The sequence below is a fragment of the Kwoniella dendrophila genome, chromosome 10 (assembly GCF_036810415.1).
Source record: "Kwoniella dendrophila CBS 6074 chromosome 10, complete sequence".
NCBI classification, from domain to species: Eukaryota; Fungi; Basidiomycota; class Tremellomycetes; order Tremellales; family Cryptococcaceae; genus Kwoniella; species Kwoniella dendrophila.
The window spans coordinates 497,158-523,494 of NC_089485.1; the positions used below are offsets into that span (position 1 = coordinate 497,158).

Below are 26,337 nucleotides of genomic sequence, written 5' to 3' on the forward strand. Positions count from 1 at the left end.
GTAAATTTCCCATATCAGACTCAACTTCTACTAGTGTGGATATCACCAACAACCAGACAATAATGACAGATTAACGTTCGTTTTCATCATATAGGACCACCCTGAGAATGATCTCTAAACGATTAGGATCGATGAATTCTGCTATAGGTATTTAGACTAGATGATGAACGAAATATAGTCTTACATATTAATATTGAGTTAATGAGCCTTCAGTTATATGCATACAGCAAGTATTACATCTGCAATCATAATGCGTTAATTATCTTGCGAGCCAAGGAGCGGCGTTCTCCGATACAATGGGATCGATTGAGATATTCAAGCTTGCCACAGGATAGGGCTCGAAACACCGAGAAACTCCGCGGCAAAAAACTGTTGTACTGGTTTAAATTGATTCCGCGAATCCACCATTGAATGAAAATTTAGTACATGAGCGCTGTATACCACCATACCACCGTACCAATCACATCACCGTACGACCTCAATGTCCTTTGCTTGGTCCCTTCGGCTCACTTGCTTTACTGCTTGCTTCCCTTACTATTGCTGTTACTGTTTGGTGCTTTGGTGCAATTTCGACATTCTTGACAGTTGTTCTTGGTTAGTTGAAATTCTTTTGTCCTTCTTAGTCGTCCTTCTTCAACACTAACGGGTTTTTCAACAGGTATCAAAAGTGAGTATTGCTCAGACCAACGTAACAACGTCGATATTTTTAGTTAAGAAGAAGGAATAGAATACTGATTTATCGCTGTTATTGCTGTTGCTTCAATTATCAGATGGTCAAGAGTGAGTTGTCGTTGCTATAAGGATGAATGATATCGGACAGAATGCTGACTCGTTGTTTTCTTTGTAGGTGAGTATCAATCTTTATAATATAGACAGAGGAATGAGAGGAATACCAATCGTCGACGCTGTAGCAACAATGGATTGAGAAAATGGATAAGAGATATGATGGAAATTTGGATAATATTGATGGAGGATGGAATATGAAGAGATATACTCAAGAGGATCATGCAGACGGTGAACAAGAGATAGGCTATCGACAACGAAACACAAGTAGAATGACGGAATATAATCATGAAGATGTGGATAACAGCGTCGACGATGGGATTCTTCTACCATCAACACCACCTTATCAACGCAGAATGAGGAAAAACCATCGACAGTTTTTCGGGAAGCTGATATCAGGTTACTTTTATTTCTGATTAGTCTACAAGCCCGGAAAAGTCGCTGTCGTCCTCTCTGGTCGACAAGCCGGTAAAAAAGTTGTTGTCATCAAACAATCAGATGACGGAACAAAAGAAAGACCTTACCCACACGCCGTTGTTGCTGGTATCGAACGGTGAGTAATCTGGGTTTTAATTCAACGCATGATATTAGATTATATGAATTCCTCTTATCTACACTGTGTCCCTCATCATATCTCTAGTGACCGTTATGACTTTACATGTTTGACATATAGCTGATAATCAAAATTTGCAATCCATTAGATACCCACTCAAAGTAACCAAAAACATGGGTAAAAAAAGAATTGCTAGACGATCAAAGGTCAAGCCTTTCATCAAAGTTATCAACTACGCTCATCTCCTCCCAACCCGATACCAACTTGAACTTGAGTCATTAAAAGGTTCAGTATCAAACGAAACCTTCAAAGAACCAACTCAACGTGAAGATGCTAAAAAAGCCATCAAAAAGGCTTTCGAAGAGAGATACGCTAAAGGTAACAACAGATGGTGTAAGTACTCTTCTTGAGATTTGCATGCAAATAGAACTAGACAACATCACTGCACGAAAAAAGCTGATCATATCCACATTTTTCATAGTCTTCTCCAAACTCAGATTCTAAGCTATTAGTTTTGTATATTTAGAAATTAGGGCTTTTAGGATTTGGATGGAAGTTGGAAAGAAGCTCTCTTGAAAGAAAGAGAGTGGGGAATGTACAGGTGTACATATGATCGTTAACATGCCGATCTATACTTGCATGAACCTTGACTACCACAAACGCTTCGCTCAGTTTCGATCTCTTCAACGTTGGGATATTTCTGGATTTCTGCAACTTAGTAAAAACTAACGGGCATTGCCATCGAGAGGGCTAATCATGTTATGAACGGAACTCCGTCAGAAGATGGCTTACTCCCTTCAGCTCATGAAGGATAGGATACCATCATCTCAGGTTCATAATCTTTTAGGGTACGCAATACCTCTTTCTCCGTGATCATCGGATTACCTTTGGTGGATGAATCTGGTGGAGCTGAACATGAACTGGAAGGAAAGAACACATCGCACAAATTCGACATCCTTTTCGATGTCTTCATAACCCCACATAATGAGAATCGTTATCTCTTTTGAATAATTTTTCCCCAATTCGCTCCATATGATATCTAAAGGTTTAAAGGCCGTGAGCGTCTCTCCAGTTTTAGTATTAACCAATATTTGATCTATATCTTTTATATACTGAAAGCAATATCAATTTATTCTAATAAACATATTGTATCTCGCTCACAACCTGAATAATATGTCAAGCTCACCACAAGCAACTAGGTACGATCAACCAGGCATTCTTCCGCCTTTACGATGGGAACGAGCGGATTATGGACAGTATACCCACAAGACCACCATGAGTCGAAAATGCGAGAGTTGTCAATTTAGAAACACTGATTGTGTAGTAAGAAAAGGATATATAGCTGCTCAATGGAAAACTAGAGGATGTGATAATTGTCGTTATAGAAATTGTGGTTGTGTATTTTCTGCGAGGCCTGTTGAATGGACAGAAGAATTTGAACGGACCGGTATAGATTACGATGACTTCCAAAATATGGATTTTAACCTGGATGAAATGCAATTTGAACTGAACTCTAATCCAGCTCCCGGTACTATGTCGTCACCCTCCACCACCATTGACCATCAAAGTGATCAAAGCACAACTACTACCAGCAGTCCCAACTCGATCAGACAGAATACAAGGCCGCCATTGACTGCATTGGAAAAAGCTATTTGGAATGCAGGAAATTCGGAACAACAAGGATCTAGGTTTATTTCGGTTTGGAATTCCACAGTTAGACCGTATTATCCGCCTTCTGAGTAAATTGGCTCATTGTGCTTTACTCGTACGGTTAGTAGTAGACGAAATTTCGAATGCGGAAGATGCATAAACACCGATACTGCTATAACTCTGTGTGTTAACTATATTGTTAATTCCACATCTTCCATTTACGGTTAACCTGGCAATAGCTCAACTACAAAGCACTTTTTATAGACGATATTTCATTCTGCAAATGGTTTAATCGTGAATTCATCTGTTGATCTCTAGTCATTACATTACCGAATATCCTTTGAATCTCACATTTTAATCGAGCTTCTTCATCAAGCTTTTTCTCGAATAATGAGCTCGTATTTCCTTTGATAGTCTCAATTAAGTGAGTATTCCATGCATAAGCGGATTCAACTTGATTTTTCAATAATTCATTTGTATGAGATAATTCAGTATTGCGATGTTTAAGACGTTCATTTTCTTCCAAGACAGTCCGCAATACACTATCGGATACTTGCGATTGGGTATTCCAGGATGCTTGTCGCTCTTTGCGATACCTCTCTCGGTGTGACTTTGTAGCACTCTTAGAACGTTTACTGATCTTCAAGACCTCTGTATTTCGATTCAATTTCGATTGCTTTTTGACTGCATTGGTTACATTGAGAGAGCTATCATTATAGTCCTCATCAGATTCATATCGTTCGACAGATGGTGTCAACGATCTGTCCCACCAGTAATCTTCATCAAAAGAAACACGTTCCTCTGCTTCGGGAGAAGTAGTTTCGTGAACAATCGCAGTATTGGTGGATAAAACATTTTCCTGTTCAGGTGAAGAAACCATTTCCCCATCTATCTTCTGGAGATACCAATCGTAATCTGTTGATCCTGGCATATCCTGTGACCATGTGTCTCTTTTTTTCGTTAAACACAGTGGTTCTGCAAATGACGGGGATGAAGAGCCGATGAAGGCGGATTGGGGCATTGTAATATCAAGGGGCATTCCCTTCTGTTGGTTACAGCTAGAATTGACACAGTGATCGAATTAGAAGACCTGGCCGTATAGTTCTCTACTGCTGAGAAGAATTCAGTGCAGTGAACGTAACTTCGAAAGCCGAAGGCCACTTGTCGTATAAAAATGTATTGACATTCGACTCTGGAAAATTCCACCACTGTACATTCCCTCTTTAAATATCGCTGCTAATGACATGTCTTCATCCTTTGTGCCCTTTGTTGCCTTTTCATCCTTTGATTTTCTGGATGGCATACTACGTCATGAGTCTTGTAGGTTGGATCGCCACGTTTTGCCTGCTTCTTTGAAAAGAGGTCAAATTTCGGTGATGGAAATATCAAGAATTTACTGAAAAACAAAGTCTGCTTCGAACCTTCAATTACAGTGCTCGTATGTCCTTTCACATGATTCTACAAACTCACTTTGTGGAGCGAAATGGGATGTTCGCGTATATAAATTCGAACTCTGGCTAACTTCTTTCCATGAATCGACAGCACTTACCCAAATACTATTAAAGGCGTATATCAAAAACCATATTAATATGTCAGAAAACCACAAATGACGGATCATCATTTATGGTAAGTTTTACTGCAGTTCAATTTCGGTTGTTTTTTTTTTTTGGGATCAGTCCTGCTTTTTTTGTTGTGTGGAGATAATGTCTTTACAAAATAGGCTACGGGAAATATCAGCAAGAGATCGTCTTTAGAATGGCTCAATTCTATGCGTGGATATGGGCATAAATTTGCGAAAATGAATATACCCTGTACCGAATGCGCTTCTAAGGGATTCGAACTTTGTCTTGTTGGAATGGCAAGAAATACAGATGCTGATGGAGATAAAGTGACATCGTTATGCCAAAACTGTAAACGATTGTCCAAAAACTCATGTAATTGGAAAGGACATAAACTTGACGTATTGGACAGACTGCAAACAATTGGCATTGGGACAGAACAAGGCGACACTCGTGCAGAAGCTGGACCCTCATCTGCCACATTCACTCAAGGAGGAACTTCGATCCCCGATGTAGATACTTTACAGGGTGGTTCTAGAGCTAAAAGAGGTCGTTCATCAGAAGAACATGAATCTAAAAAAAGGACAAGGCCTACAATTGAAGACATCCTTTGGAGTCTCGGAGAAAATAAAGATAACACCCCTTCACCAGAATTATCCGAAGCGGACCTGCAGTCACTTGCTAAACATGTCGCCGAGAGGATCGAGTCTAATGAGCCAATCGACCTGACCCAGGATGATGATCATCACACGATTGACCTAACACAAGATCATCATCGAAGCAAACCGGTATGGGTTGAATTGGTACCCCTTTTGTGGAGCTTGAAAGATAACGAGCTTCAAAAAGTAGTGTAGTCCATCTGGCCGAAAGTCGTGTTATGGAGGTAGATTAAATTTCCATATCGCGCTTTATCATCTTTATACTTCATTCATGCAACTCGTATAACAACAAGACGGACTTCCCTGTTGGATAGATTGACGAGGGAGCCTCGTAAGGTCCTTTCATTTTAGATTTATATTGTCTCATGCAGAATTACTTATAATGATGCTGGAGGAATCTTGACCTTACACAAGCAGGCATGTGCGAAGAAAACTGGAGAACAGATTCCTAGATTATTGCTACAGAAGCTGTGTAGCTCAAGAAAGTCTAACCTTTGCTTTCTGTTCGCCACTGGGTGAACGGAAGGGAAGACAAGCTGGATTCGTCTAAGTGTACCAGGGTGGGGAGTTTCGAGGCCTTCCGTGGCCTTATTCTTTTTACTGACGGTTCATCTGGCTATATAATCTAGACTCCAGAAGTTCGGTTACAGATAGCGAAATTAGTTCGATTCGTAAATTCTCGGATCCTCATTATTGAAGTCAAAGGTGAACAGAAGCGCAATGCTAGAAGTATCCACACTTTTTGTGAAGCAGAAAACTGTATCTTTGCTAACAATTAGGAATACAAGAGGTATAAAATCAACAAACTAATCCGGTTTATCCCCACTTTTACTCGAGTCTTTCATAATCTCTTTCAACACCTATATGCTCAAATACTACTTTCGAGTCAAGCTTTCCAAATGTCAAGCTCTCATGCCCATCAAGATGATACATTATATAGAACAAAAGTTTCCGAAGGCATCTTTTTACCTTTACAAAAAAGCTATGATTCCTTCAATTGGGTGTCTTTCGAAGAAAAGGGCCATCTCAAGTATGTTGCTTTACTATCGAAAGGCTGTTCCAACTGTCGAAGTGATTGCGTAATATCACATACCAAAGAAGCTGGTTCCAACGGAACGCTCCTAGATGTATCGACAGCCTGTACAAAGTGTAGTAGAATGAAAAGAAAATGTGATTTCACCAAACGGCATCTCAGAGCTGTACTGGAATTTCAAGGAAGTGGATCAATGACCGATCTACGTACAATTGATGCAAGGGCAAGATGTCAAACCGATAGGAATACCGTCAGCGATAATAACGCTAGCAAGCCCGAACCACATTATACTGATTATGGTATATCCCCCTCAGGTATACCTACTGATAGAACAGTCACCTCTGGCCCGGTGACAGCTGTGTCTGAGGAAGGATCCAGTAATGCTCCATTAGATGACGGAAACCCCTGGAATAGAATGGTGAATATTATTTATGGCTTGAAAGACGAATGATCGAGTCTAATGTCCATACATTTTGGAGTTGTAAAGATTTGATAAATCAGCATCGGGACTTTCTCCTCCTGTAATTTGCCTGTCATGCATGATCATGGTGCAGGTACATCAATTCTTGATTTACTGCAGACGACGATGTCAGGAAGTACAATATGGAAAGCTAGATCATACTGTACGCACTGGCCTAAGTTACCACTTGTGCGTTTTTGGTCAATTACGTAATGAAGGATCGGGGGGAAAAGACCTTCACAGTAAACTGATCATGGAAGGCAAGGATGCTAGAAAAAGGAGCTTGTCACGATGATCCTTTCAGTGATCTCGTGAATTGAGACAGATGAGGGATACACGTCGAATCCTTTGTCTGAGAAACAAATATTCTAACCGGACATGACTCACCAAAATCGGGACAATTGCAGACGGATAGCTTCACCATCCCTTAGATTTTCGACTTTGCCGCTTGTTTTCATTGATCCGCAACTTTTGGCTGGATTCAGCAAAACGATATCAGCTAGAAATTTTCAATAGATATCCATTCATTCTACATACAATCCTACTTTTTCAACCTCTAGTCTAATAATAACAAGGAATCATGGACTCTGTTTCAAATTATCATCAGAAGGTAAATGAAGCGTACAAATGGTCGCCACCAACAAAAAAAGGTTACACCAAATCAACAAAGATGAGTCGAAAGTGTAAAGGCTGTTCTTATAAAACTCAAGATTGTATTGTCAATATGTATTTTGGGAGGGGTGTAGCGTGTACAAGCTGTCGTTCAAAAGACGAAAAATGTGAATTTGCTTCACATAGTGAAAAGTGGATAGTACATTTCGATATAACGGGAGAAACAAAAGAGGAGGCAGAATTCTCCCCTTACGAGGAGTCGGATCAAGACGAAGAGGATAGTGGCGCAAGACGATACAGATATATTCTACCTAAAGGAGGCTTTCCTCAAGTTGAACTTCCTGTTGTTGAAGGGAAAACTGTTAATATCGATAATCGTGAATTGAAAGTGGCTGAAATGAGTTATTCTTGTCCTCGATCGTTTAAACAAGGGGATAAATCTATTGTCACCCAGACAATTAGAAATGGCTCGATAGTTAGTACGGCATGTACGGTGTGTAGAAAACGAAGGAGACCTTGTGTTTTCGCAGGAAAGAGTTTGCAAAGTATCGATAAGTCTCAGAAATCAGGATTTATCGAAACACCGGAAGGTGAAGTCAAGTTATACCGTCGAGAATCCCAGTCGGAAGACTCAACTAATGACACAGAGCGATGCCGGACGACCCCAGAACTCAGCCGACAGTCGGATGAAAGGACCATACCACGGATAGACGAATATCTCGATGTTGACGATGACGACGATTTTGTGCAAGACACTCAATTTAGAAACGATCCCAGCATTTTTGAACAGGATGACTATACAACATAATGGGCAAAATACGAAAGCTGAGTTTGGTTGTGTTACTTGGGCGGCGATGTCGTATTGATGATAACGAGTATGCATATACGTCTATATCTGTCTATATCAAGCCATGTGTTACAATATTTATAATAGCACAGTAAGGGTATCTAAGCAGCTCGACGAGGTTCACGGATAGTAGTCTAAGTAAAATTTTATAAATGCTGCTTAATGCTTACGTAATATACAAATTAGGATAAATATCCTTGCCGGTTCAGAATACTGAACAATGGAAAAACAAGACCTTTCTTCATAGATGACGATATGTACAGTATCTGAACAATTATTTTTCACACGGGTTATATAGGCTTATACACTCAGAATGGAGAACTACAGGTATATTCTCTAGATTACGATATCTTGGCACCAACTCCCCCAATTCCTCCTGAACCAATTGAAGCACTTGATCCAACAACCCTGCAGGATCATACAGCACTTAAGAATAAGTGTATCGAGCGAGCCAAGTACCCAAAAAGGATTTCTCTTGCTCCCACTTTTTGCTTTACACATTCCTTCTTCCCAGATTTCAAAACCAATTTGGCGTGGAGCTAGAAAGAGCACACCTCTCACCTTATCAAATTCACTCTCCTTCGTTCGTCAACTCCCTTAGTCGTCCTTTCACCACGAGGTATTTGATCTATCGCCGATGCGGTAGTACAGTACTGTATATGATATCTGAATCCAAGAGTGAGGAGTTAGTTCATTGGCATAAAGAGGGATCTGGCAGTAACTCTCACAAGACCATTCTACATAAGTTTGCCTTAACTATTCCTTGGACCTTTAGTACCTCTATTGAAGCAAACATCAAATTGTAAGGTCACTAGCCTTTGGGCCTGTACGAGCTTTGGGTATAGCTAATCAACTCACTTGTACATGATTTGCACATCGAAATTAACGCGCAGATCTGCTATTCAACTTCTAATCTTGCCCCCATGCCACAACATCGTAGATCTAATCTCGACGAGTTGGCTCAATTTAAGCGAAACGGTGAACTTGATACGGAGGCTTTTGAACATCAAGGCCACACAGATGGTTCCACTGTGAATCAAAGTGACTTCGAGTCTGCTGTCACTAGTGTACAAGTACCTTCCGTCTATCAATCAGACAACAATCAAGCTCTTTTCGCTACTGGCTCCACCGATGCAGAAAGACTAGCCTGGCTTGATAAGATGTTCGATGCGTATGAGGCTGACCGTCTTCGCCAATCCGATAGCTTGACTAAAAGCGCCGAAAGCCCTGAAGCAACAAGTAACGCTTCACAAGCAGCTCTGACTTGTGAGAACATATTGTCGTCAAAATGTGACGCATGTACGGAGAAAGAAAAGACTTGTGACGCCATGGTGGTTATGAAAACAAATAGGGAAAATAAAGCAATTCTTGAAGCCTTTTTTACGAAATGCGCAGGGTGTAGATCTTCAAAATCCCCTTGTTCCTACTACCCAAAAACTGGCCCTAAAATGAAGTATGACGGCGATGAGTCTTTAATTGATTTTTCATCCATGGAAGGTAAGCTCACATCTGCAGTAGGAGTCTACCGGAATCATGAAGAGCTTGACTCTGCCACAACTCAAACACGACTTTCAGAGATTTCATGTGGCTTGGATGATTGGAGAAGATCTCTTAGATTGGCTTCAAAGGCGAGCAAGAATCCATGAGTATGGTGATCGTGGATGACATATAAACAAATAATTATGAGACCAACATGCTCGATGTCATATCAAGATTCGCCAGTGTCAACTGCTATACATACAGTAGTTGCACAATTTATATACCTCTATTTCCCCTCATGTCGTCCACTATGCATTATACGTACCTCCCACGGTCATATAGTTACAAAAGCGTTGTGTGATCTTTAGCTTCCCCCATTTTCCCCTTACGTTCTGAGTAAGCCACCACGCTACACTTTTGATTCACTCTATATAGGCCACGTATCCTGATTGCTAGATTATGTGACACACCGTATCGAGAGAAAGCGGTGATGATGAGTAAGTTGTCCGCTGACGGTTAATGGTAGTATCGTTGCTATTTCTTCCTTTTGTGCCCATATATAAGGTGCTATCCTGATCTCTGACCCGATAAACTCTACTCTCCTTTGTTCGATGACTCCCTCAGTCATCCTTTCTGCGACAAGTATTTTTCGTGTGCCGCCATTGAGAAAATACATGGTGTTCGTCACAATATATGTGTATCTCGGCAGATTCTCTACCATAAAAAGGCTGAGGAAATGGAACTCTGCAACATTATCCTTTACAATTTCAACGTAGCATCTCTGTCACAGATTTCCAACACGAATAACGTAAGTTGAGGAGATTTAGTCTGATTATCAACAGAAGAATAGCTGGTGCACTCGTTGATATGTTATTCGAATACCCACAGGAAAACCGTTCATTGGATATCGAATACAATGCCAAGTGAGTTATCCAGCGAAGACTCTTATAATCTCAGCCCGCTTCAACTGGCGGAAAATGGCAAGCTGGATAGCAGCGCTTTCGAAAGGCAATGCCAAGCAGAAGGATTCTCCATAGCCCAACCACTCAACGATCAGCGAACAAATCACATGGATCTCTCTGACAACGACAATGACAGTCGATCAGAACATACCGCTGTCACCTTGTTCAAGCCTGAATTTTATGCCGATAATGCAGGTAATGTAAGCCAGGATACAGTCAGACAATCCTCAGACGCGGGATCGGCATTCCTGGGTTTACCAGTTATTTATTCACCTCAATTCGGAGATGATTCGGCCATCGCTGAAACTCCCTCAGCAAATTCAAAAGGCTGGGCCAATGCTTTGATGCCCCAAAATCCAATCTTCCGGAATGACATCGACGAGTTTGCTTTCCAATTCCAAGAAGACAGTAATGATTTTGATCAATCAGGCACGGCTGTTGAGATTGACCAGCTTACCAAGAATATAACCTCCACTTCACTACCGGAATTCCAATCAATTGAAGAATTTACAGCTTGCAAAAAATGTATAAGTTCAGGATCTTCCTGTGAGCCTAGGGTGATCACGACAAGAGATGAGAACAGTAATGTTCTTTCAGCTTTCGTTGCAAAATGTGTACGATGCAAACGCCATCACTCAGCATGTACACATGCCCCGGATGACTTGAAAATCGAATATACCGGGAAGTACTCCTTGATTGCAGCTCCAGATCTCGGACACAAATCTACCGCTGCGGTTAGGGTCTATGGATCCGAGCGAGAAAAAACAGAGGCAGAATCGAAAGCATCTGCTTTGACCGTCAAAAGTGGCTTGGATCAATCTGGTAAATCCAGGAGAAGCTCCACAAGAAAAAACTAGTAAATCCTCCGTTTGACCAATTGGCTTTCTTAAATGACCGATTGCCACGTCAATAGTGTTTTCAACTTTACACATTTCTTTCAGCCTACATTCTCTCTTGTTCGCCTTCTTCACATGATAATTGATGCATATGATGGGTGTATCCACTTTCCTCTTGCATCATTGATATTCTACTCTACTGTAATCTGCTCAGCAAGGTATTCATGCCACTGCGCCACACCTTAGATCATCTGCCATGAATGAGCATGGCATGGCCATGTATGGTGTTCCTGCAACGATAAAATCACGTGATAAATTGAGTAAGCGGTGATGATGCTTATCGGTTGATGGTTGCATCTCTTCCTTTTGTTGACCATATATATAGTCAGATGCTATGATCAGATATCGATTGTGTACTTTTCAACCAAGAACAACTTGAATTACAGATCGACCATCAACTTTTCAAAGATATCCATAACAATCTTGTGTCCTCATTTACCCGAACATGCCTCCACGCCGTTCCTCAAGAACCTCAATATCGTCACCTACAGGTGCGGATGATGTATCTTCTTTGAGTTTAGCGGAAGTTAGAGATAGGTTGAATCGAAATAATGCTTTATTGAATTCACCTTTATTCGCCAATCAACAACCTAACTCGCCTCCTATAGGCGTAGGTATAGGTGTAGGAGGACCTGGACCAAGTTCATCTTCATTTTCACCTATACATTCTCCACAACCGAATCATTCTGATCCGGTAAAGGAAAAATTGTTATTAGCTAGAGAGGCTTTATTAGCGAGAGAACAAGAATTGATGTTATCGAATATACATCTCAAAGATGAAAATATGGATATAGAGCCTACAAGCCCCAACTTAAATGGTAGCAGTATAGGCAATGATGGTATGAAAGTCGAAAATGGCCAAGAAAGGATAAAATCACCAAATAACTTGAATGGAGGTAGAAGTGGTAAAGCGAGAGTTTTAAACAAGATAAGGGAAGATGAATGTAATTTAGCAAAGAATGGATTAATATTGTAAGTGTAATAATCAATTTCCTTTATAATCATTGTAACAGATCGCTGATATTGGTATGGTTTCTCTAGACCGATTGATCAGACACTTCATCTAGGTCAAAGAGATTATCAAAATGCAACAGCATTATCATTATCACATCTAACCATAAATCAAACCAGATCTTCATCACCTAAACCACGTAATCCCTATAACAAATTCAAAGCTAAATCTCGATTTGGAGGATCTCAAGAACAGAATCAACAGCATAATGATTTGTTTAATAATCAAGATGACGAAATCACAAGAGCAAATAGATTAGCTAGATTAAATGCTTTCATGTCTTATAAAGGTTCAAATTCTGATAATGAAGATCTGGAAGAAGAAGATGATGATCATGATAATGACGAAAACAATGGTTATTATGATGAGGACGATGATGATGATGATGATGATTTGGATATAAAAGAAGATGATAAAGAAGAATATATAAATAGATTAATTAAAGAAACTGAATCAAATGGTGATAGGAATTTTGAATTAAGTGGACCTGCATCAGGTGGTTATGATGGAAATGGATTACCTTTACGTTCAAAAAATGAAATAGGTGAAGAAATTGATGAATTTGGTGAAGATGATGAAATTTTCGCAGAAGGCAATGATGAATATGGTAATGGTACAGGTCAAGGTAGTTTAGCTGCTGGTCCAGGAAGGTAACATTTCGCTCAAACACTTAGCTTACATAGATACGTAACTATTCCCACAATATCTAGGCTTTCATCACTATATTCACGTTTTTAGGCATAAATCGGTCCATACTTGTAAAATACATTGTATATCACGCATTCATTTTGTATCTGAGTATATGCAGCATAATCATATATGGGAAAATATGCCATAGAAATACATGCAAGGATTATACATATATGCAGTTAAAGATTGTTTACATGGAATAAGCTATACCACATCGACTAATTTACTCATTGCAGCTTGAGATAAAGTCATATCCAATCCACCTTTGAGTTTCATCAATTCTTTCTGGAAACTTAATTCCCTTTCTATACGTGATTGTAATTTTGATAACAATTCATCTAGTATTGGTGATTGACCCAAGACAGGTGTGTATAGATCTAAGAGTAAGAATCATCGTTGATCAGCTTAGTTGTGGTTGCATAGGTTGTACCTTTTCAAAACATGGGAAAATCGATCGCGCAGTAGAATTAACAGGTTGTGGGGATTTTTGCGAGGTACTTGCATGGGCAGAACCGTTTATAATGCACAAAAATAAAGAAGAGTGTGGACATACCTATGATCACTCCGGCTACCTCGGAAGCCATCTCGCCAAATCGTGGATCTACAATATGTCTAACCAAGAAAGATAATATAGGTTCTAAAGTTACATCGTCTCTTCCACCTAAAGCTATCCTTAAACCATCACGATATATTAATTCTTGCATAAGTGCGAATGTTGTAGTTGGTTTAACGTTCTATGGAAAGGTCAAGTCAGTCATTTTCCAGCATTTCTCGAAAAATCAGGTAGGATGGCATGAGACCTAGACTCACTTTTTTCAAACTAGCATCTAAAGCAGCAGAATATTTGAAATTTTTCAAAAATCTATCAAATTCTTTTAATTTTCTTTTCCTTCTGGTTTCAACTTTAAATTCATCAATTGAACCTTTTGCTGGACCTAAATCTGATTTTTTAGCTTTTATATAACCTTGACCAAAAATTTGTTCCATATCTGCAAAATATTCATATGTTCCACCAACTAAAGATAAATTGGTATTTTGATTTGAAGCTTGATTTGCTAATTCCATAGCCTTTTGATCACGTCTTCGAACTGATAACGTTCCATCTGTTAGACCTGCTGCTATATGTGTATCGTCGGGCTGAAGGAGAATATGCGAATCAGTGGAATTTTCTTAACGTTGATGTTAAGCGAGTGAGACCAAACGGATGGCAAGATCTGTTGGATCAGAAACAAAAGGCTATAAACCCAACTCACTGAAACAGCTAAACTCAATACTGGAGCAGGGTATCTCATAGTATGCACGACTTTCCAATCTTCTACATCATAAACTTTGACCATTGTATCTAAAGAACCGGTTAAAACTCTTTTCTTTTCACCATCAAATGATAAACATGTTATTGTTTTTTGATGATTTGATAAAGCTCTTAAACATTTATTTGACATTGATAAATCCCATAATCTTAATATTGGTCCACCAACTGAAATACCTATACCACCTGAAGGAAATGCTAAAATATCTTCAACAGGTGATCCACCATGTCTCATCGTTATCACATTCGATTCGGGGTTAGGTATTCTAGCATCGTGTATTCGAATGGTTGAATCATATGAACCAGATAATAATAAAGATGGATTTGTAGGATGAAAAATTGCTGATCTAACATAATCTGTATGTGAATCGAATGTATTCAGACATGTTTGCGTAGATAAATCCCATAATCTAACTGTAGTATCATCTGAAGCTGATATTATCTGAGGTAGATGTGGTGAAAAATGCGTTACTCGTACTGGTCTATAAAAGTTGAACAAAGCAGTTAGTAAACAATCCAGTCAAAATACGTTATTACCTGAATGAGGTATACGCACTGATTATGCTCTTTCATGGTCCTTAAAACAGCTCTAGAATTTATATCAAAAACTTGAATTTGACCTTCATCATCACCTGCTACCAACAATTTACCATCTTTTCTAAATTCACCTGATCTTGCTGTATCTTTAAATCTTGAGATTGTTTTGACTACTTTACCAGTTTTAGGTGCATATATCAAAACTCTCGTTGAAGACGTTATAGCATATCTATGTGGTTTAGAGGGATTGAAGTGAATATGCGTTATTGAAGATGGGTGTTTGATAAATAATGGATGTTTAAATGAATGAAAATGTCTAGAATGTGGATTTATTGATGATACCTGACGTGGTGCCGTTGGAAGTTTTGGTAATGGTAGGAAATCCATGATGCGAAGCTGGGGGATTAGGATTGTAAAACGATGAAGGGAGGAGGGAAAAGGTAATAGGTAAGTAAAGTTGAAAACTGTATAAGGGGTTGAGCCGTGTTACCGTGTCCTTGATTTCCTATACTTCGTTGTCTGTATTTGTTTTCGTCCAAAACACCTTTTGGTGACAATCTGCTCAAGTCTTATGAGCTAGAGAATGAGACGTATCTCGACCTAAGTTATTATCGTTATAGCATTATCCCTCATCATGCATCAATCGTTAATCGTTAATCTTTCAACCATTAAACTTTGTATTTTGACACCTCCACATTATATTTGGGATTCTAAAATGATTTCAGAAATCTTGCTGTGAGCATAAAATGATTAAAAATACAAAAATAAATAATCACAGACCTGTTTTATCTGCAGAAAACATGCTTACCACGTGATCACATCTAGGGTATCGAAAATAATAGGTCCCGAATAGATGCAAGTTGTATTAGGAATTTTATGATGCTACTACTGATGGGATTTTGCGTGATTGACCCCGACAACGTAACTTTCCGAATTTTCAATCGATCATTACGATTTTATATGCTTCTGTGTGTCGAATTTTCATGACTCGTTTCTTACAAGAGTTTTAAAAGATAATATCAGTCATCATCATAAGTTGATTGTTTGTGTATATATATATAAGCATTCAACATCTTGCATTTAGTAGGCTTGAACCTGGTTCGTGAATTATCAACAAGAAATCAAAATTAAAAAAAAGGCTGTAGATCAGCTAATCACCAAAATAGAAAACTAGACCTCCTTTCCTCCACTTTTAACACATATCACATCAACACACCATGTCTCAACCTATAGCTGCTCCAGGACGAAGATCCTCTGTATCAGCTTCTGATCCAATCAATCAGTGAGTGAATTCGATATCCTTTAATGCAAAAAGCGAACTCCAAAGAGAGGAAGTGCATCAAATGGGGGACCATTAGATTAGCCTTTGCGCCCAGACAGTGAAACGCGAGCTATGAAGCGAATACCTACTTACGTGGATCACCTCTTACTTCTTGACTATATCCCAACATCATTCTTTGCTCAACTCATAATCCGGATCACTGTACTAGCTGAAATGACATACCGACCTAATATGCTAACTACATCATCTTTACCTACTAGTATCCCAATCCCATCAAACCCAAGAGGTATTCCAGTCGGATCATATGGCGCACAATCACCACCTACCGCTACAGGATTATCAAGATCACCTGATGCTTCAACTCATATCAGAGCCGCTTCCGGTTCAGTCGGCTCAGTCTTCAGTGGAATGGCTAGACAATTAACTGCTTTCTTACCTAAAACTTATCCATTAGAAGAAGAACCTGAAAAAAGACAAGGTTCAACCAAAGTCTTATTGTTAGAAAACATCAATTTAGATGCTGCCGAATTCTTAAAACAACAAGGTTTCGAAGTGAGTAATATCATATCATTGAATAGGTCTACATTATCATAAGTAATACTGACTACTATTCGTCCAGGTTGAACACGTCACCAAAGCTTGGTCAGAAGAAGAACTTATTGCCAAATTACCAAATTACCATGCTGTTGGTATTAGATCAAAAACCAAAATCACTCAAAAAGTTATTGATGCTAATCCTCAGGTCAGTTTCAATTGGGGAGATATACTTTGTGAGCTGCTGCTGATATATTGTCTTCATATGTAGCTACTTGTCATTGGTTGTTTCTGTATCGGTACCAACCAAGTAGATCTCGAGCATGCCGCCAAAAGAGGTATTGCCGTATTCAACTCACCATATGCCAACTCTAGATCAGTAGCTGAATTAGTCATTTCTGAAATCATCGCTTTATCAAGACAAATCGTCGACAGGTCACAAGAGATGAAAGCCGGTATTTGGAACAAAGTTTCTAAAAACTGTTGGGAGATTAGAGGTAAAACAATCGGTATCGTTGGATATGGTCACATTGGATCACAATTATCAGTTTTGGCCGAATCATTTGGTATGCAAGTCATCTATTACGACGTTATACCTATCATGCCTTTAGGTACCGCAAGACAAGTAGCATCATTAGAAGAATTATTAGGTAAAGCAGATTTCGTCACATTACATGTACCTGAAATACCTGATACAATAAATATGATTGGTGAAGAACAATTTAGTCAAATGAAATCAGGATCATTCTTTATAAATAATGCTAGAGGTAAAGTAGTAGATTTATCAGCTTTAGCAACAGCATTAGAATCTAAACATTTAGCTGGTGCAGCAGTAGATGTTTATCCAAAAGAACCTGGATCAAATGGACCTGGATTCAATGAAACTTTAGGTGATTTCATTCCAAGATTAAGAAATGTTTCAAATTTAATTTTAACACCACATATTGGTGGATCAACTGAAGAAGCACAAAGAGCAATTGGATCAGAAGTTTCAAATGCTTTGTATAGATATTTAACCTATGGTACTTCTTTGGGATCAGTCAATTTCCCTGAAGTTGATTTGAGATCAATAACAACAAATGACGAAAGACATATTAGAGTTTGTCATGTACATAGAAACGAACCTGGTGTTTTGAAACAAATCAACAATATCTTATCAGATCATAATATTGAAAAACAATTCACAGATTCAAAAGGTGATATCGCTTATTTGATGGCTGATATTTCAGGTGTAGGTCAAGAAGAAGTTGAAGGTATTTATTCTGCTATTAAAAGTACAAGGCAAAATATTTTGACCAGATTATTATGTAAGTGGAGCGGAATTAATCTTCCTTTACCTCTTTACCTATACGTATTATGAATTTTGGGATATATGGGAGCAAAAATTGTTTACTGATGCGTTTCCTTTTTTTACTTTGTGATCTGACAGATTAAGCATGTTTATACCAAAAAAAGTGAAGAGGAATCACGTTGGATAAAAGGGAAAGATAGGACTACTTGTACGGATGTGTGTAGGATGAAGCACTTTTCAACAAAATTACCTGTCTCTTGAAATCACTAAAAAATAATAAAACAAAAGCTCAAAACAGATCAAAACTGAAAAATACACAATATATACATATTCATCATTGCTTTTCTCATCAACAGTATAATATTCAGTTCATCCTGATGCATTTTTACGAAACAAACTTCTAGAGATCAATACGATATTTAAACGATTTGCAAAGGACAATCGAGTTAGGCAAGAACTGTTGCAGCTTGCAATTCCTTGATATAACTGCTTAAGCAAGAGATGAAGATTATTTTGTGCATCATGTAGTAGTGCTAGTGTGTTTAATTAAGCACTCTCTGTTTCACGTGATACAAGCATGAGAATTGACCTCCACCACGCGACAATATGTTCCTGATTATATGTATACTGTGTAGTCACTAGGTAAAGGCTGGTTGACGCGATTGTTGAACGAGAACATTATGAACATTATCTTTGGTTCTTTTCTGACTGTCTTTCCTTGATCGTTACATCTTTCTTGGGACTTGCTTTACCTTTTTGTATCGACCTCGTCAATCTAGCAAAGCCAACAAGCTCAGTCAAAATGGTGAGTGATATACTCATCAGCTTTTAGTTCATGGTATATTCTGGCTAGTGAGCTGACAGGCGATCGGTAGCCGCCCATGTATGGATCAGAGTCTACCTCGACCCCTCGTCCACAGTTTGAGATGGGTAAGTCAGCTCAATTGTTATGGTGAATGTTTGCCGATGAGCTGATGCGGGATTGAATAAATAGATAAGGAGGCAGAGGATAGGTTCTGTAGATTTATTGAAAGGATGCCACCTGTAAGTATTTGCAGCTACAATACATGGGTCAATCACTTACTTGGTTCTATATCTCCAGAAAATGGATGGAATGATCAGACTGTTTGATCGAGGAGTAAGTGTCTTTCGGTCGTTATTGATTCGCTAGCCTATCTCTTCTTCTATCTTTGTCATTGGAACACTTACAATTGGAACTACGCTACCAGGACTACTTTTCAGCTCACGGACCAGACGCAATATACATCGCTAATGAAGTATTCAAAACTACGAATGTTCTCAAATACTTAGGAAGTGGGAAACCTAGTGGATCAAGTAATACGGGACCTTCTAGGGGATTAGCATCAGTAACAATGAGAACCAGTTTAACTAAACAATTCTTAAGGGATGCATTAACAGTAAAACAGATGAGAATTGAAATTTATGTACCTGAAGAGAAAATACCTGGAAGAAAAGATAATACGAAATGGATCTTATCAAAAATTGCAAGCCCAGGTAATTTAATACAATTAGAAGATTTATTATTTAATGATCAAAGTTTGTTATCAAATTCTGTTATAACTTCATTGAAAATTCAACAAATCAAAGATCAGCAGATATTGGTTGGTATAGCTTATATAGATAATCAAGAAAGGTTAATTGGTATAGCTGAATTTATCGAAAATGAGAATTTTAGTAATACAGAAGTGAGCAGAAAATATGTTCTTTTTCATTCGACTTCATCCGTGTTGATGATCATAACGTGACTGACTGTATTTTCATTCGTTAGTCCCTTCTCATTCAACTTGGTGTAAAAGAGTGTATAATGCAATCAGATGATAAACGCTCGGATCATGAATTAAGCAAGCTCAAAACATTGGTCGAAAGGTGTGGAGTGATAGTGACCGAACGGAGGACAGGTAAGTACACGATTTTGATAGGCTCGCAGAACGTATCATATGCTGACCGATTTCCCATCTAGCCGACTATCAAGCTCGAAACGTCGAGCAAGATTTGAACAGACTGTTGGATGAGTCCAGTGCAGGGGTCGCACTTCGTAAGCCAATTGCCGACTCCTTACTATGGCTCAGCTAACTCGTTGCTCTTGTAGCCGAATTCGATCTGAAAGTAGCCATGTCCTCAGTTTCAGCTCTCCTTATATACCTCAACCTCTTATCCGATGCAACTCTACACGGACAATACCGATTGCACAAACACGATCTATCCCAGTATATGAAGCTCGATGCATCAGCCTTGAAAGCGTTAAACCTCATGCCTCAACCAAATGAGACGGGAGGAAGTAAGAGTATGAGTTTATATGGTTTATTGGATAGATGCAAAACTAGTCAAGGAAAAAGATTATTGGCAAGATGGTTGAAGCAGCCTTTGGTGAATAAGCATGAGATCGGTGAGCTAGTACACCTTCGGCTGACTTTCATTAGCTCAATTCATGCAAATTCCTCGCAGTGCAACGTCAAAACATTGTAGAAGCTTTTGTTGATGACTCGAATACGCGAAGGACGATACAGGTAGGCTTTTGTTTTGTGCGCCAAACATTCCAACTAAGATGATTACCAAATTTGCAGGATAAATACCTAAAAATGATGCCTGATTTCCATCGAATATCCAAAAAGTTCCATCGTCGAGTAGCAGGTTTAGAGGATGTAGTCAGGGTATATCAAGCTGTACTGCTGGTAAGCTGAAACATCCGGTCGTCACAAAATTGGATAACGGCTCACTTTGTGGTTGCAGTTGCCAGGACTCGTTCAGACAATAGAAGATGTTCAGCCTATGAACGCTGCTGCGAAAGATTTGATTGATGAGATCTACTTGAAACCATTCCGGGTAAGTCAATTCTATACACTGCGAAGAATTGGCATGTACTAATGATTCATGTCATATAGGAACATGCTACCAACCTTGAGAATTATACCCAAATGGTAGAAGATACAATAGATCTCGATGAATTAGCAAATCACAATTTTGTTCTTCTTCCTAGTTTCGATGACAATTTACAGCAATACAAATCTGAGTTATTGGATATACGAGATCAATTAGACGAGGAACATAAAAAGATCGGTAGGGAATTGGGATTGGATATAGAGAAGAAATTGCACTTGGAGAATCATCAAGTTTATAAATACTCTTTTAGAGTTACAAAAGCTGTAAGTGATACTGAATTGCATTTTTCAGCGATCCCAGCTTAATATACCTCTTTGTCACATGAACAGGAAGTCGGTACCTTACGTGGCAAGAAAAATTGCATAGAACTGGCCACTCAAAAATCTGGTACTATCTTTACAACCAACCATTTGAGGAATTTGAGTGATAGTTATTTTGATTTACAAGATAAATATGAAAGAGCTCAGCGGCATCTAGTAAAGGAGGTTGTCGGAATTGCAGGTCAGTCAATCAGCCTATGAATGTGAGATCTTGGCTGACTGATTTCGTGCATGTAGCTTCATATACACCTGTGCTTGAGATACTGGACAACTTACTTGCAGCGGTAGATGTTACAGTCAGGTGAGCTAGTATACGCGTTAAGTTCCTTTGCAGTCGACTAACGAACATATAATCAGTTTCGCTCACGTGTCAGCTAATGCACCTGTACCATATGTTAAACCAACTTTAACTGAGAAGGGTAAGCGATTTACTCGTTCCCATTTCAGGTCAATACTGACGAGTGTGCATAGGGACTGGAGATATCTTACTGCGAAATGCCCGACATCCTTGCTTGGAAGTACAAGATGATGTAACTTTCATTCCTAATGACCACGAAATGCGCAAATGTGAGTTTTGATTCCATTCAGCTGCTGTAAGACTGTCGTCCATTAGCTGACAGTTCTTTTCAGCCTCTTCCGAGTTCATTATTCTCACTGGACCAAATATGGGTGGTAAATCCACATATATTCGACAGATTGGAGTTATAGCATTACTAGCTCAGATAGGCTGTTTTGTTCCTGCAGACGAAGCTGAATTACCTATATTTGACTGCATCCTCGCAAGGGTCGGAGCAGGTGATAGTCAATTGAAGGGTGTTTCGACATTCATGGCTGAAATGCTAGAGACAGCTACTATACTTAAGGTAGGTACGGCTAATGAACACCTTAAAAACGGATGAGCTGACCCGTGAAAATACTAGTCTGCCACCAAAGATTCGCTGATCATCATCGACGAACTCGGAAGAGGAACTTCCACTTATGATGGATTTGGTCTAGCTTGGGCTATTAGCGAGTAAGTGCATATTCCGAGTCATCAGTATATTGCTGTATAGCTGTGCTGACGGATTCTCTAGGCATATTGCATCTAAAATTCGTTGTTTCTGTCTTTTCGCGACCCATTTCCATGAATTAACTACCCTCGATCAATCGTTACAACATGTGAAAAACCTGCACGTGGAAGCTTTGGTGACTGATAAGAGGGATGGCGATGGTAAACAAGATAGAAATATAACACTGTTGTACCAAGTCAAAGAAGGTTAGTCAGCTAGTCCGTGTTCATGTTGTTCTGAGGTGCTCCAAGCTGACGAGATGTTATGAATACTTCGTTTAGGCGTATGCGATCAAAGTTTCGGTATACATGTTGCTGAGTTGGCTAATTTCCCCGAGAGCGTTGTGAAGGTACGTACTGGCAGAACGTTGATTGTGACATTTCACTGACAGTTGAGTTTGTTGTAGCTTGCTAAAAGGAAGGCAGAAGAGCTTGAAGACTTTGGTGGTGAGTAGGACATTCGATCGACACATGTCCCTGCGCAATCCTAGAAAAGGGACTGAAAGCTAATTCCCCACCGTTGATACAGATGGTGATCCCGATGAATCCCTTACAAAATATACAAAAGAAGAAACTGATGAAGGCACAACACTTATCAAAGATTTCCTCGATACTTGGAAATCACGTACTGCTGGAACAGCTGTTAACGGAGATGGAAACGAAGATATGAGGATGGCTGAAGAAGAAATGTTAGCTGAGTTGAGAAGAACGGCAGAAGAATTCAAAGATAGATTCGAAAACAATGTATGGGTAAAAGGAGTGATGAGTACACTCTAATCTATCTCCTCCTTGTATCATCAAATTTCAGTAATCAATGCTTGACGTATAATGTACTCACACAGCGCGTGGTCTGTAATGTGTTCTACTTATATGCATGTATTCTAACCAGCTCTTGGTCTCTCTTATTACTGTCACTATTGTGAACACCGCTTATTTACATTACATTGCCTTTTGTTTACAATATTGACCGTCCCAGTATTCGAGGGTTGTTAGTTTTTCTCCTTTCCCTTTTTTCATTCAACTAAGTCAAGAAACAAGTTTCTACACTGGCAAACAAGATTCCTCCGGACAACTCGATTAATCCAAGATCTACATACAGTGTATATGCTATCTTATTCTTTATACATCAATCCTGGGATTGATCCACTGAGGATGATGATTGAGGTATAGATCAACAATGCACCCTAGCAATGAAAATTGTAAGGAACATCAACAAAACGATCTTGACTTGAAGGGGGTTGATCATGCAAACTTACATAGTTATGAAACCCATATGCACCAGTAACACCTCTTAGACCGTCCACTTTGAGCAACTGGTCAGAGATAGGACCTACCAATTCAAAACGAAAGAAAGGTCAGTTCAGTCAGCAACCCAAACGATGAAATTTTTCCAGTTTAAAATGAGCATTAGGAAGAGGGAAGAAAAATCAAAAGCATTTGAACTTGCCAGAACTGAGATTTCCTACACCTCTAATAAAAGCGAACATTGAATAGATCAATCCGGTAATCACAGGATCATCGACTAAGCCCAACGATAACGAGAACAGAATAAAACAGATTATCAATCAGTACAACGTAGACAAAGAACGAAGGAAGAGAAATATTACCCTGATAGGGTAGGAAGAGAAACCAAGAAGAACCTTTTTGTTTTAATTCACTCACGCGATATAACAGCAACCATTTTAGTCCAAAGTGTTGTAAAACTTGTGAATAACAAACCAAATGTTATTGCAAAAGCAATCAAAACACCACTGTTGGTTCCAAATCCCCATAGAAATGCACATGATAATGCACCTCCCAAACATGAGATCAAGACTGTCCATTTCAATGCTAATCTATCGGATAACCATCCCATTAAGGCATTTCCAGGTACAGATGAGGCTAAATTTGAGATCAAAGTCACATCAGCATCTACCCGTTCAGGTTTGCGTTCTTTCACAATAGTACAATAGTCGATGGAAATATAAGAAGAAAAAGAAAAAAGAAAAGAGGTAATAACGAGACTGACCATTCAAAATAGCAATTAATGCTGTACCGTCAGGTTTACGCAGACCCATCTCGTCTACGAAAGCTTGAATCATATCGAAGTCAGCTGGATTACAGCTTATAATGATATATAGAGCAAAGAAAGATTCATGGTCGAAGGAATAGAATGACTTACAAGGTAACCATAAACTAGGAATAAAACTTCCCATACTAGTCAAACCAATAATAACAGCACCCAAATAAAATGCACTTCTCTTTGTGAATGACCAATCAACTCTTGGTCGTCTCCTTCTTGTTAGATTATTTGAATTTTGATCATATCTTGATATCAAAGGTATACGTCTTTTAACAGCTAATAAAGCTATACTACCTGTTATAGCATAACCTAAACCCAAAACAATCATTGTAATTCTATAACCAAATTTACCTAATAAACCTTGCATTAGGAAAGGGAAAACAAATCCACCTATTCCTGTTCCAGAATACATTACTCCAGAAGCAAATCCACGTCTAGCATGAAACCACTCAAATAAAAGAGTTGCACAGGGGAAATATGTTGCTAAGATGTGGCACAAAGAATCGGAGATTGGGTTTTGTCAGTAGGTGACATGAAATTGATCATGATTGGACAAGTTGAAAACGCTAACTCACCACTACACATAGGGTAAAAGAAACCGAGTGTTACGATCAAATGCCATGGCTACAGTACAAAAACAGGTACATAGTATTCGTTTCAGTGATGATACCGATGATTTGATAGTTCCATAACACCCGGACAGCTACACTCACCTTGGTGACGAACGCACTTCCAATCATGGATATAGATGCTAAAGCTAAACCACCATATTGTAAATGTTTAGTTACTCTAGGATAAGCGGTAAAGATGCTATAATTCCAAAAAAAGTTGTTAGTTTTACGCAACCATCATAGCCTACTTTGAGCTTTAATGAGGGAACAAGTTGGAATAAAATTCGGGTATAGCTTGACTTACGGTCCAGAAACAGCTACAGACATGTATAATAAACCAGTCTGAAGTGTTGCAGCTAAAGTGATAATTGATTCTCCACCTTGATCTTTGAACAATACAGTTGTCCAGTATATGTGCAACACACCAATTGAAAATGGTAAACCCCAAACTATCAACTCTATATATGTTGCTGCAATTAAGAATAACCAAGCATCTTTTCCTGAATCTACTGGTGGTAAAGCTTCAGTTGGATTGATCACTTCATTTTCATCAACTACAACGATATCGCCATCTTGCGTGTGGTCGGTCCTTTGTAGATCCAGTGATAATCTTGGCGAGGGAGTTTGCGATTCATCGTCGAAGCGGGGTGAAGCCGTCCGCTGAATATCCATTGGTCGAGTCTCTTTTGTATTGGTCATAGTCGAAAAATCCATTTGTGAAGGTGAAGGTGTAATGAAAGGGTTCGCATCTTTCTGAAAAGATGGACTGCTTGAACCAGCAGCGGATACGAAGGTCGGATTCTGAGCCGATATAGCTGCCAACTCGATATCTCCAGATGCAGAATTCATTTTTACTGATTACTATTCCTTGCTGTCTTGCCGTAGATGCGGGTACGTCCTTACTGTAGTTGTGATATATACGAGTGGTAAAGGGCTGAACACAACCTTGATGTGTCGTTCGGCTTTGCACAAGTACCTATAGCGGTCTAGAAGATGAAATGAAGTTTAGATATGATGAGCAGGTAGTTGCTCTCCCATGGGAATTTTCATGGCGAAGAGTGTTAGTACGAGTTTGTAACAAAGGTATGCGGTTAAAAGTGTACGGTTAGCGGTAAACTCGCCAAAAATCCGAAGGAAAAAAAACTCACCTTACCCCACAGATGGTGCCTGAAAGTGAAAGAAAGAAAGAATGATCCGGCCGTATCCTCATTTGGTGACATGCCCGTCCTTTCGGAGAAAAGGATTCA

General features: G+C 39.1%; 12 protein-coding genes across 12 annotated transcripts; 9 read left to right on the plus strand and 3 right to left on the minus strand.

Annotated features, from left to right (window-relative positions):
• Positions 1 to 929: 929 nt before the first annotated feature.
• L201_007148 (uncharacterized protein) lies at positions 930 to 1,840 on the plus strand (the record flags this gene model as incomplete). Its single annotated transcript, XM_066222859.1, has 4 exons — positions 930 to 1,014; positions 1,204 to 1,336; positions 1,485 to 1,729; positions 1,818 to 1,840. 4 exons carry the CDS (start codon positions 930 to 932, stop codon positions 1,838 to 1,840), a joined length of 486 nt encoding a protein of 161 aa, XP_066078956.1.
• A 669-nt stretch (positions 1,841 to 2,509) lies between these two features.
• L201_007149 (uncharacterized protein) lies at positions 2,510 to 3,079 on the plus strand (the record flags this gene model as incomplete). Its single annotated transcript, XM_066222860.1, has 1 exon — positions 2,510 to 3,079. The coding sequence occupies one exon, from the start codon at positions 2,510 to 2,512 to the stop codon at positions 3,077 to 3,079; it is 570 nt and encodes a 189-aa protein (XP_066078957.1).
• A 151-nt stretch (positions 3,080 to 3,230) lies between these two features.
• Positions 3,231 to 4,007, minus strand: L201_007150 (uncharacterized protein; the record flags this gene model as incomplete). The annotated part of the gene is made up of 1 exon (XM_066222861.1): positions 3,231 to 4,007. The coding sequence occupies one exon, from the start codon at positions 4,005 to 4,007 to the stop codon at positions 3,231 to 3,233; it is 777 nt and encodes a 258-aa protein (XP_066078958.1).
• An 834-nt stretch (positions 4,008 to 4,841) lies between these two features.
• Positions 4,842 to 5,399, plus strand: L201_007151 (uncharacterized protein; the record flags this gene model as incomplete). Its single annotated transcript, XM_066222862.1, has 1 exon — positions 4,842 to 5,399. The coding sequence occupies one exon, from the start codon at positions 4,842 to 4,844 to the stop codon at positions 5,397 to 5,399; it is 558 nt and encodes a 185-aa protein (XP_066078959.1).
• A 704-nt stretch (positions 5,400 to 6,103) lies between these two features.
• L201_007152 (uncharacterized protein) lies at positions 6,104 to 6,688 on the plus strand (the record flags this gene model as incomplete). The annotated part of the gene is made up of 1 exon (XM_066222863.1): positions 6,104 to 6,688. The coding sequence occupies one exon, from the start codon at positions 6,104 to 6,106 to the stop codon at positions 6,686 to 6,688; it is 585 nt and encodes a 194-aa protein (XP_066078960.1).
• A 2,391-nt stretch (positions 6,689 to 9,079) lies between these two features.
• Positions 9,080 to 9,802, plus strand: L201_007153 (uncharacterized protein; the record flags this gene model as incomplete). The annotated part of the gene is made up of 1 exon (XM_066222864.1): positions 9,080 to 9,802. The coding sequence occupies one exon, from the start codon at positions 9,080 to 9,082 to the stop codon at positions 9,800 to 9,802; it is 723 nt and encodes a 240-aa protein (XP_066078961.1).
• A 902-nt stretch (positions 9,803 to 10,704) lies between these two features.
• On the plus strand, positions 10,705 to 11,454 carry L201_007154 (uncharacterized protein; the record flags this gene model as incomplete). Its single annotated transcript, XM_066222865.1, has 1 exon — positions 10,705 to 11,454. The coding sequence occupies one exon, from the start codon at positions 10,705 to 10,707 to the stop codon at positions 11,452 to 11,454; it is 750 nt and encodes a 249-aa protein (XP_066078962.1).
• A 484-nt stretch (positions 11,455 to 11,938) lies between these two features.
• Positions 11,939 to 13,159, plus strand: L201_007155 (uncharacterized protein; the record flags this gene model as incomplete). Its single annotated transcript, XM_066222866.1, has 2 exons — positions 11,939 to 12,465; positions 12,535 to 13,159. The coding sequence occupies 2 exons, from the start codon at positions 11,939 to 11,941 to the stop codon at positions 13,157 to 13,159; spliced, it is 1,152 nt and encodes a 383-aa protein (XP_066078963.1).
• Positions 13,160 to 13,399: 240 nt separating this feature from the next.
• On the minus strand, positions 13,400 to 15,428 carry L201_007156 (uncharacterized protein; the record flags this gene model as incomplete). Its single annotated transcript, XM_066222867.1, has 5 exons — positions 13,400 to 13,572; positions 13,749 to 13,929; positions 14,006 to 14,332; positions 14,449 to 14,986; positions 15,061 to 15,428. 5 exons carry the CDS (start codon positions 15,426 to 15,428, stop codon positions 13,400 to 13,402), a joined length of 1,587 nt encoding a protein of 528 aa, XP_066078964.1.
• An 830-nt stretch (positions 15,429 to 16,258) lies between these two features.
• L201_007157 (phosphoglycerate dehydrogenase) lies at positions 16,259 to 18,217 on the plus strand (the record flags this gene model as incomplete). The annotated part of the gene is made up of 4 exons (XM_066222868.1): positions 16,259 to 16,323; positions 16,584 to 16,875; positions 16,943 to 17,065; positions 17,129 to 18,217. 4 exons carry the CDS (start codon positions 16,259 to 16,261, stop codon positions 18,215 to 18,217), a joined length of 1,569 nt encoding a protein of 522 aa, XP_066078965.1.
• An 812-nt stretch (positions 18,218 to 19,029) lies between these two features.
• L201_007158 (uncharacterized protein) lies at positions 19,030 to 23,194 on the plus strand (the record flags this gene model as incomplete). Its single annotated transcript, XM_066222869.1, has 21 exons — positions 19,030 to 19,078; positions 19,143 to 19,192; positions 19,251 to 19,286; positions 19,378 to 19,854; positions 19,938 to 20,067; positions 20,130 to 20,204; positions 20,259 to 20,555; positions 20,615 to 20,676; positions 20,734 to 20,841; positions 20,900 to 20,992; positions 21,052 to 21,312; positions 21,379 to 21,550; positions 21,607 to 21,670; positions 21,727 to 21,788; positions 21,841 to 21,936; positions 22,000 to 22,232; positions 22,290 to 22,381; positions 22,443 to 22,624; positions 22,700 to 22,767; positions 22,825 to 22,864; positions 22,947 to 23,194. The coding sequence occupies 21 exons, from the start codon at positions 19,030 to 19,032 to the stop codon at positions 23,192 to 23,194; spliced, it is 2,895 nt and encodes a 964-aa protein (XP_066078966.1).
• A 335-nt stretch (positions 23,195 to 23,529) lies between these two features.
• L201_007159 (uncharacterized protein) lies at positions 23,530 to 25,939 on the minus strand (the record flags this gene model as incomplete). The annotated part of the gene is made up of 9 exons (XM_066222870.1): positions 23,530 to 23,601; positions 23,674 to 23,747; positions 23,865 to 23,939; positions 24,080 to 24,298; positions 24,426 to 24,488; positions 24,579 to 24,962; positions 25,055 to 25,103; positions 25,193 to 25,289; positions 25,395 to 25,939. 9 exons carry the CDS (start codon positions 25,937 to 25,939, stop codon positions 23,530 to 23,532), a joined length of 1,578 nt encoding a protein of 525 aa, XP_066078967.1.
• Positions 25,940 to 26,337: the final 398 nt, after the last annotated feature.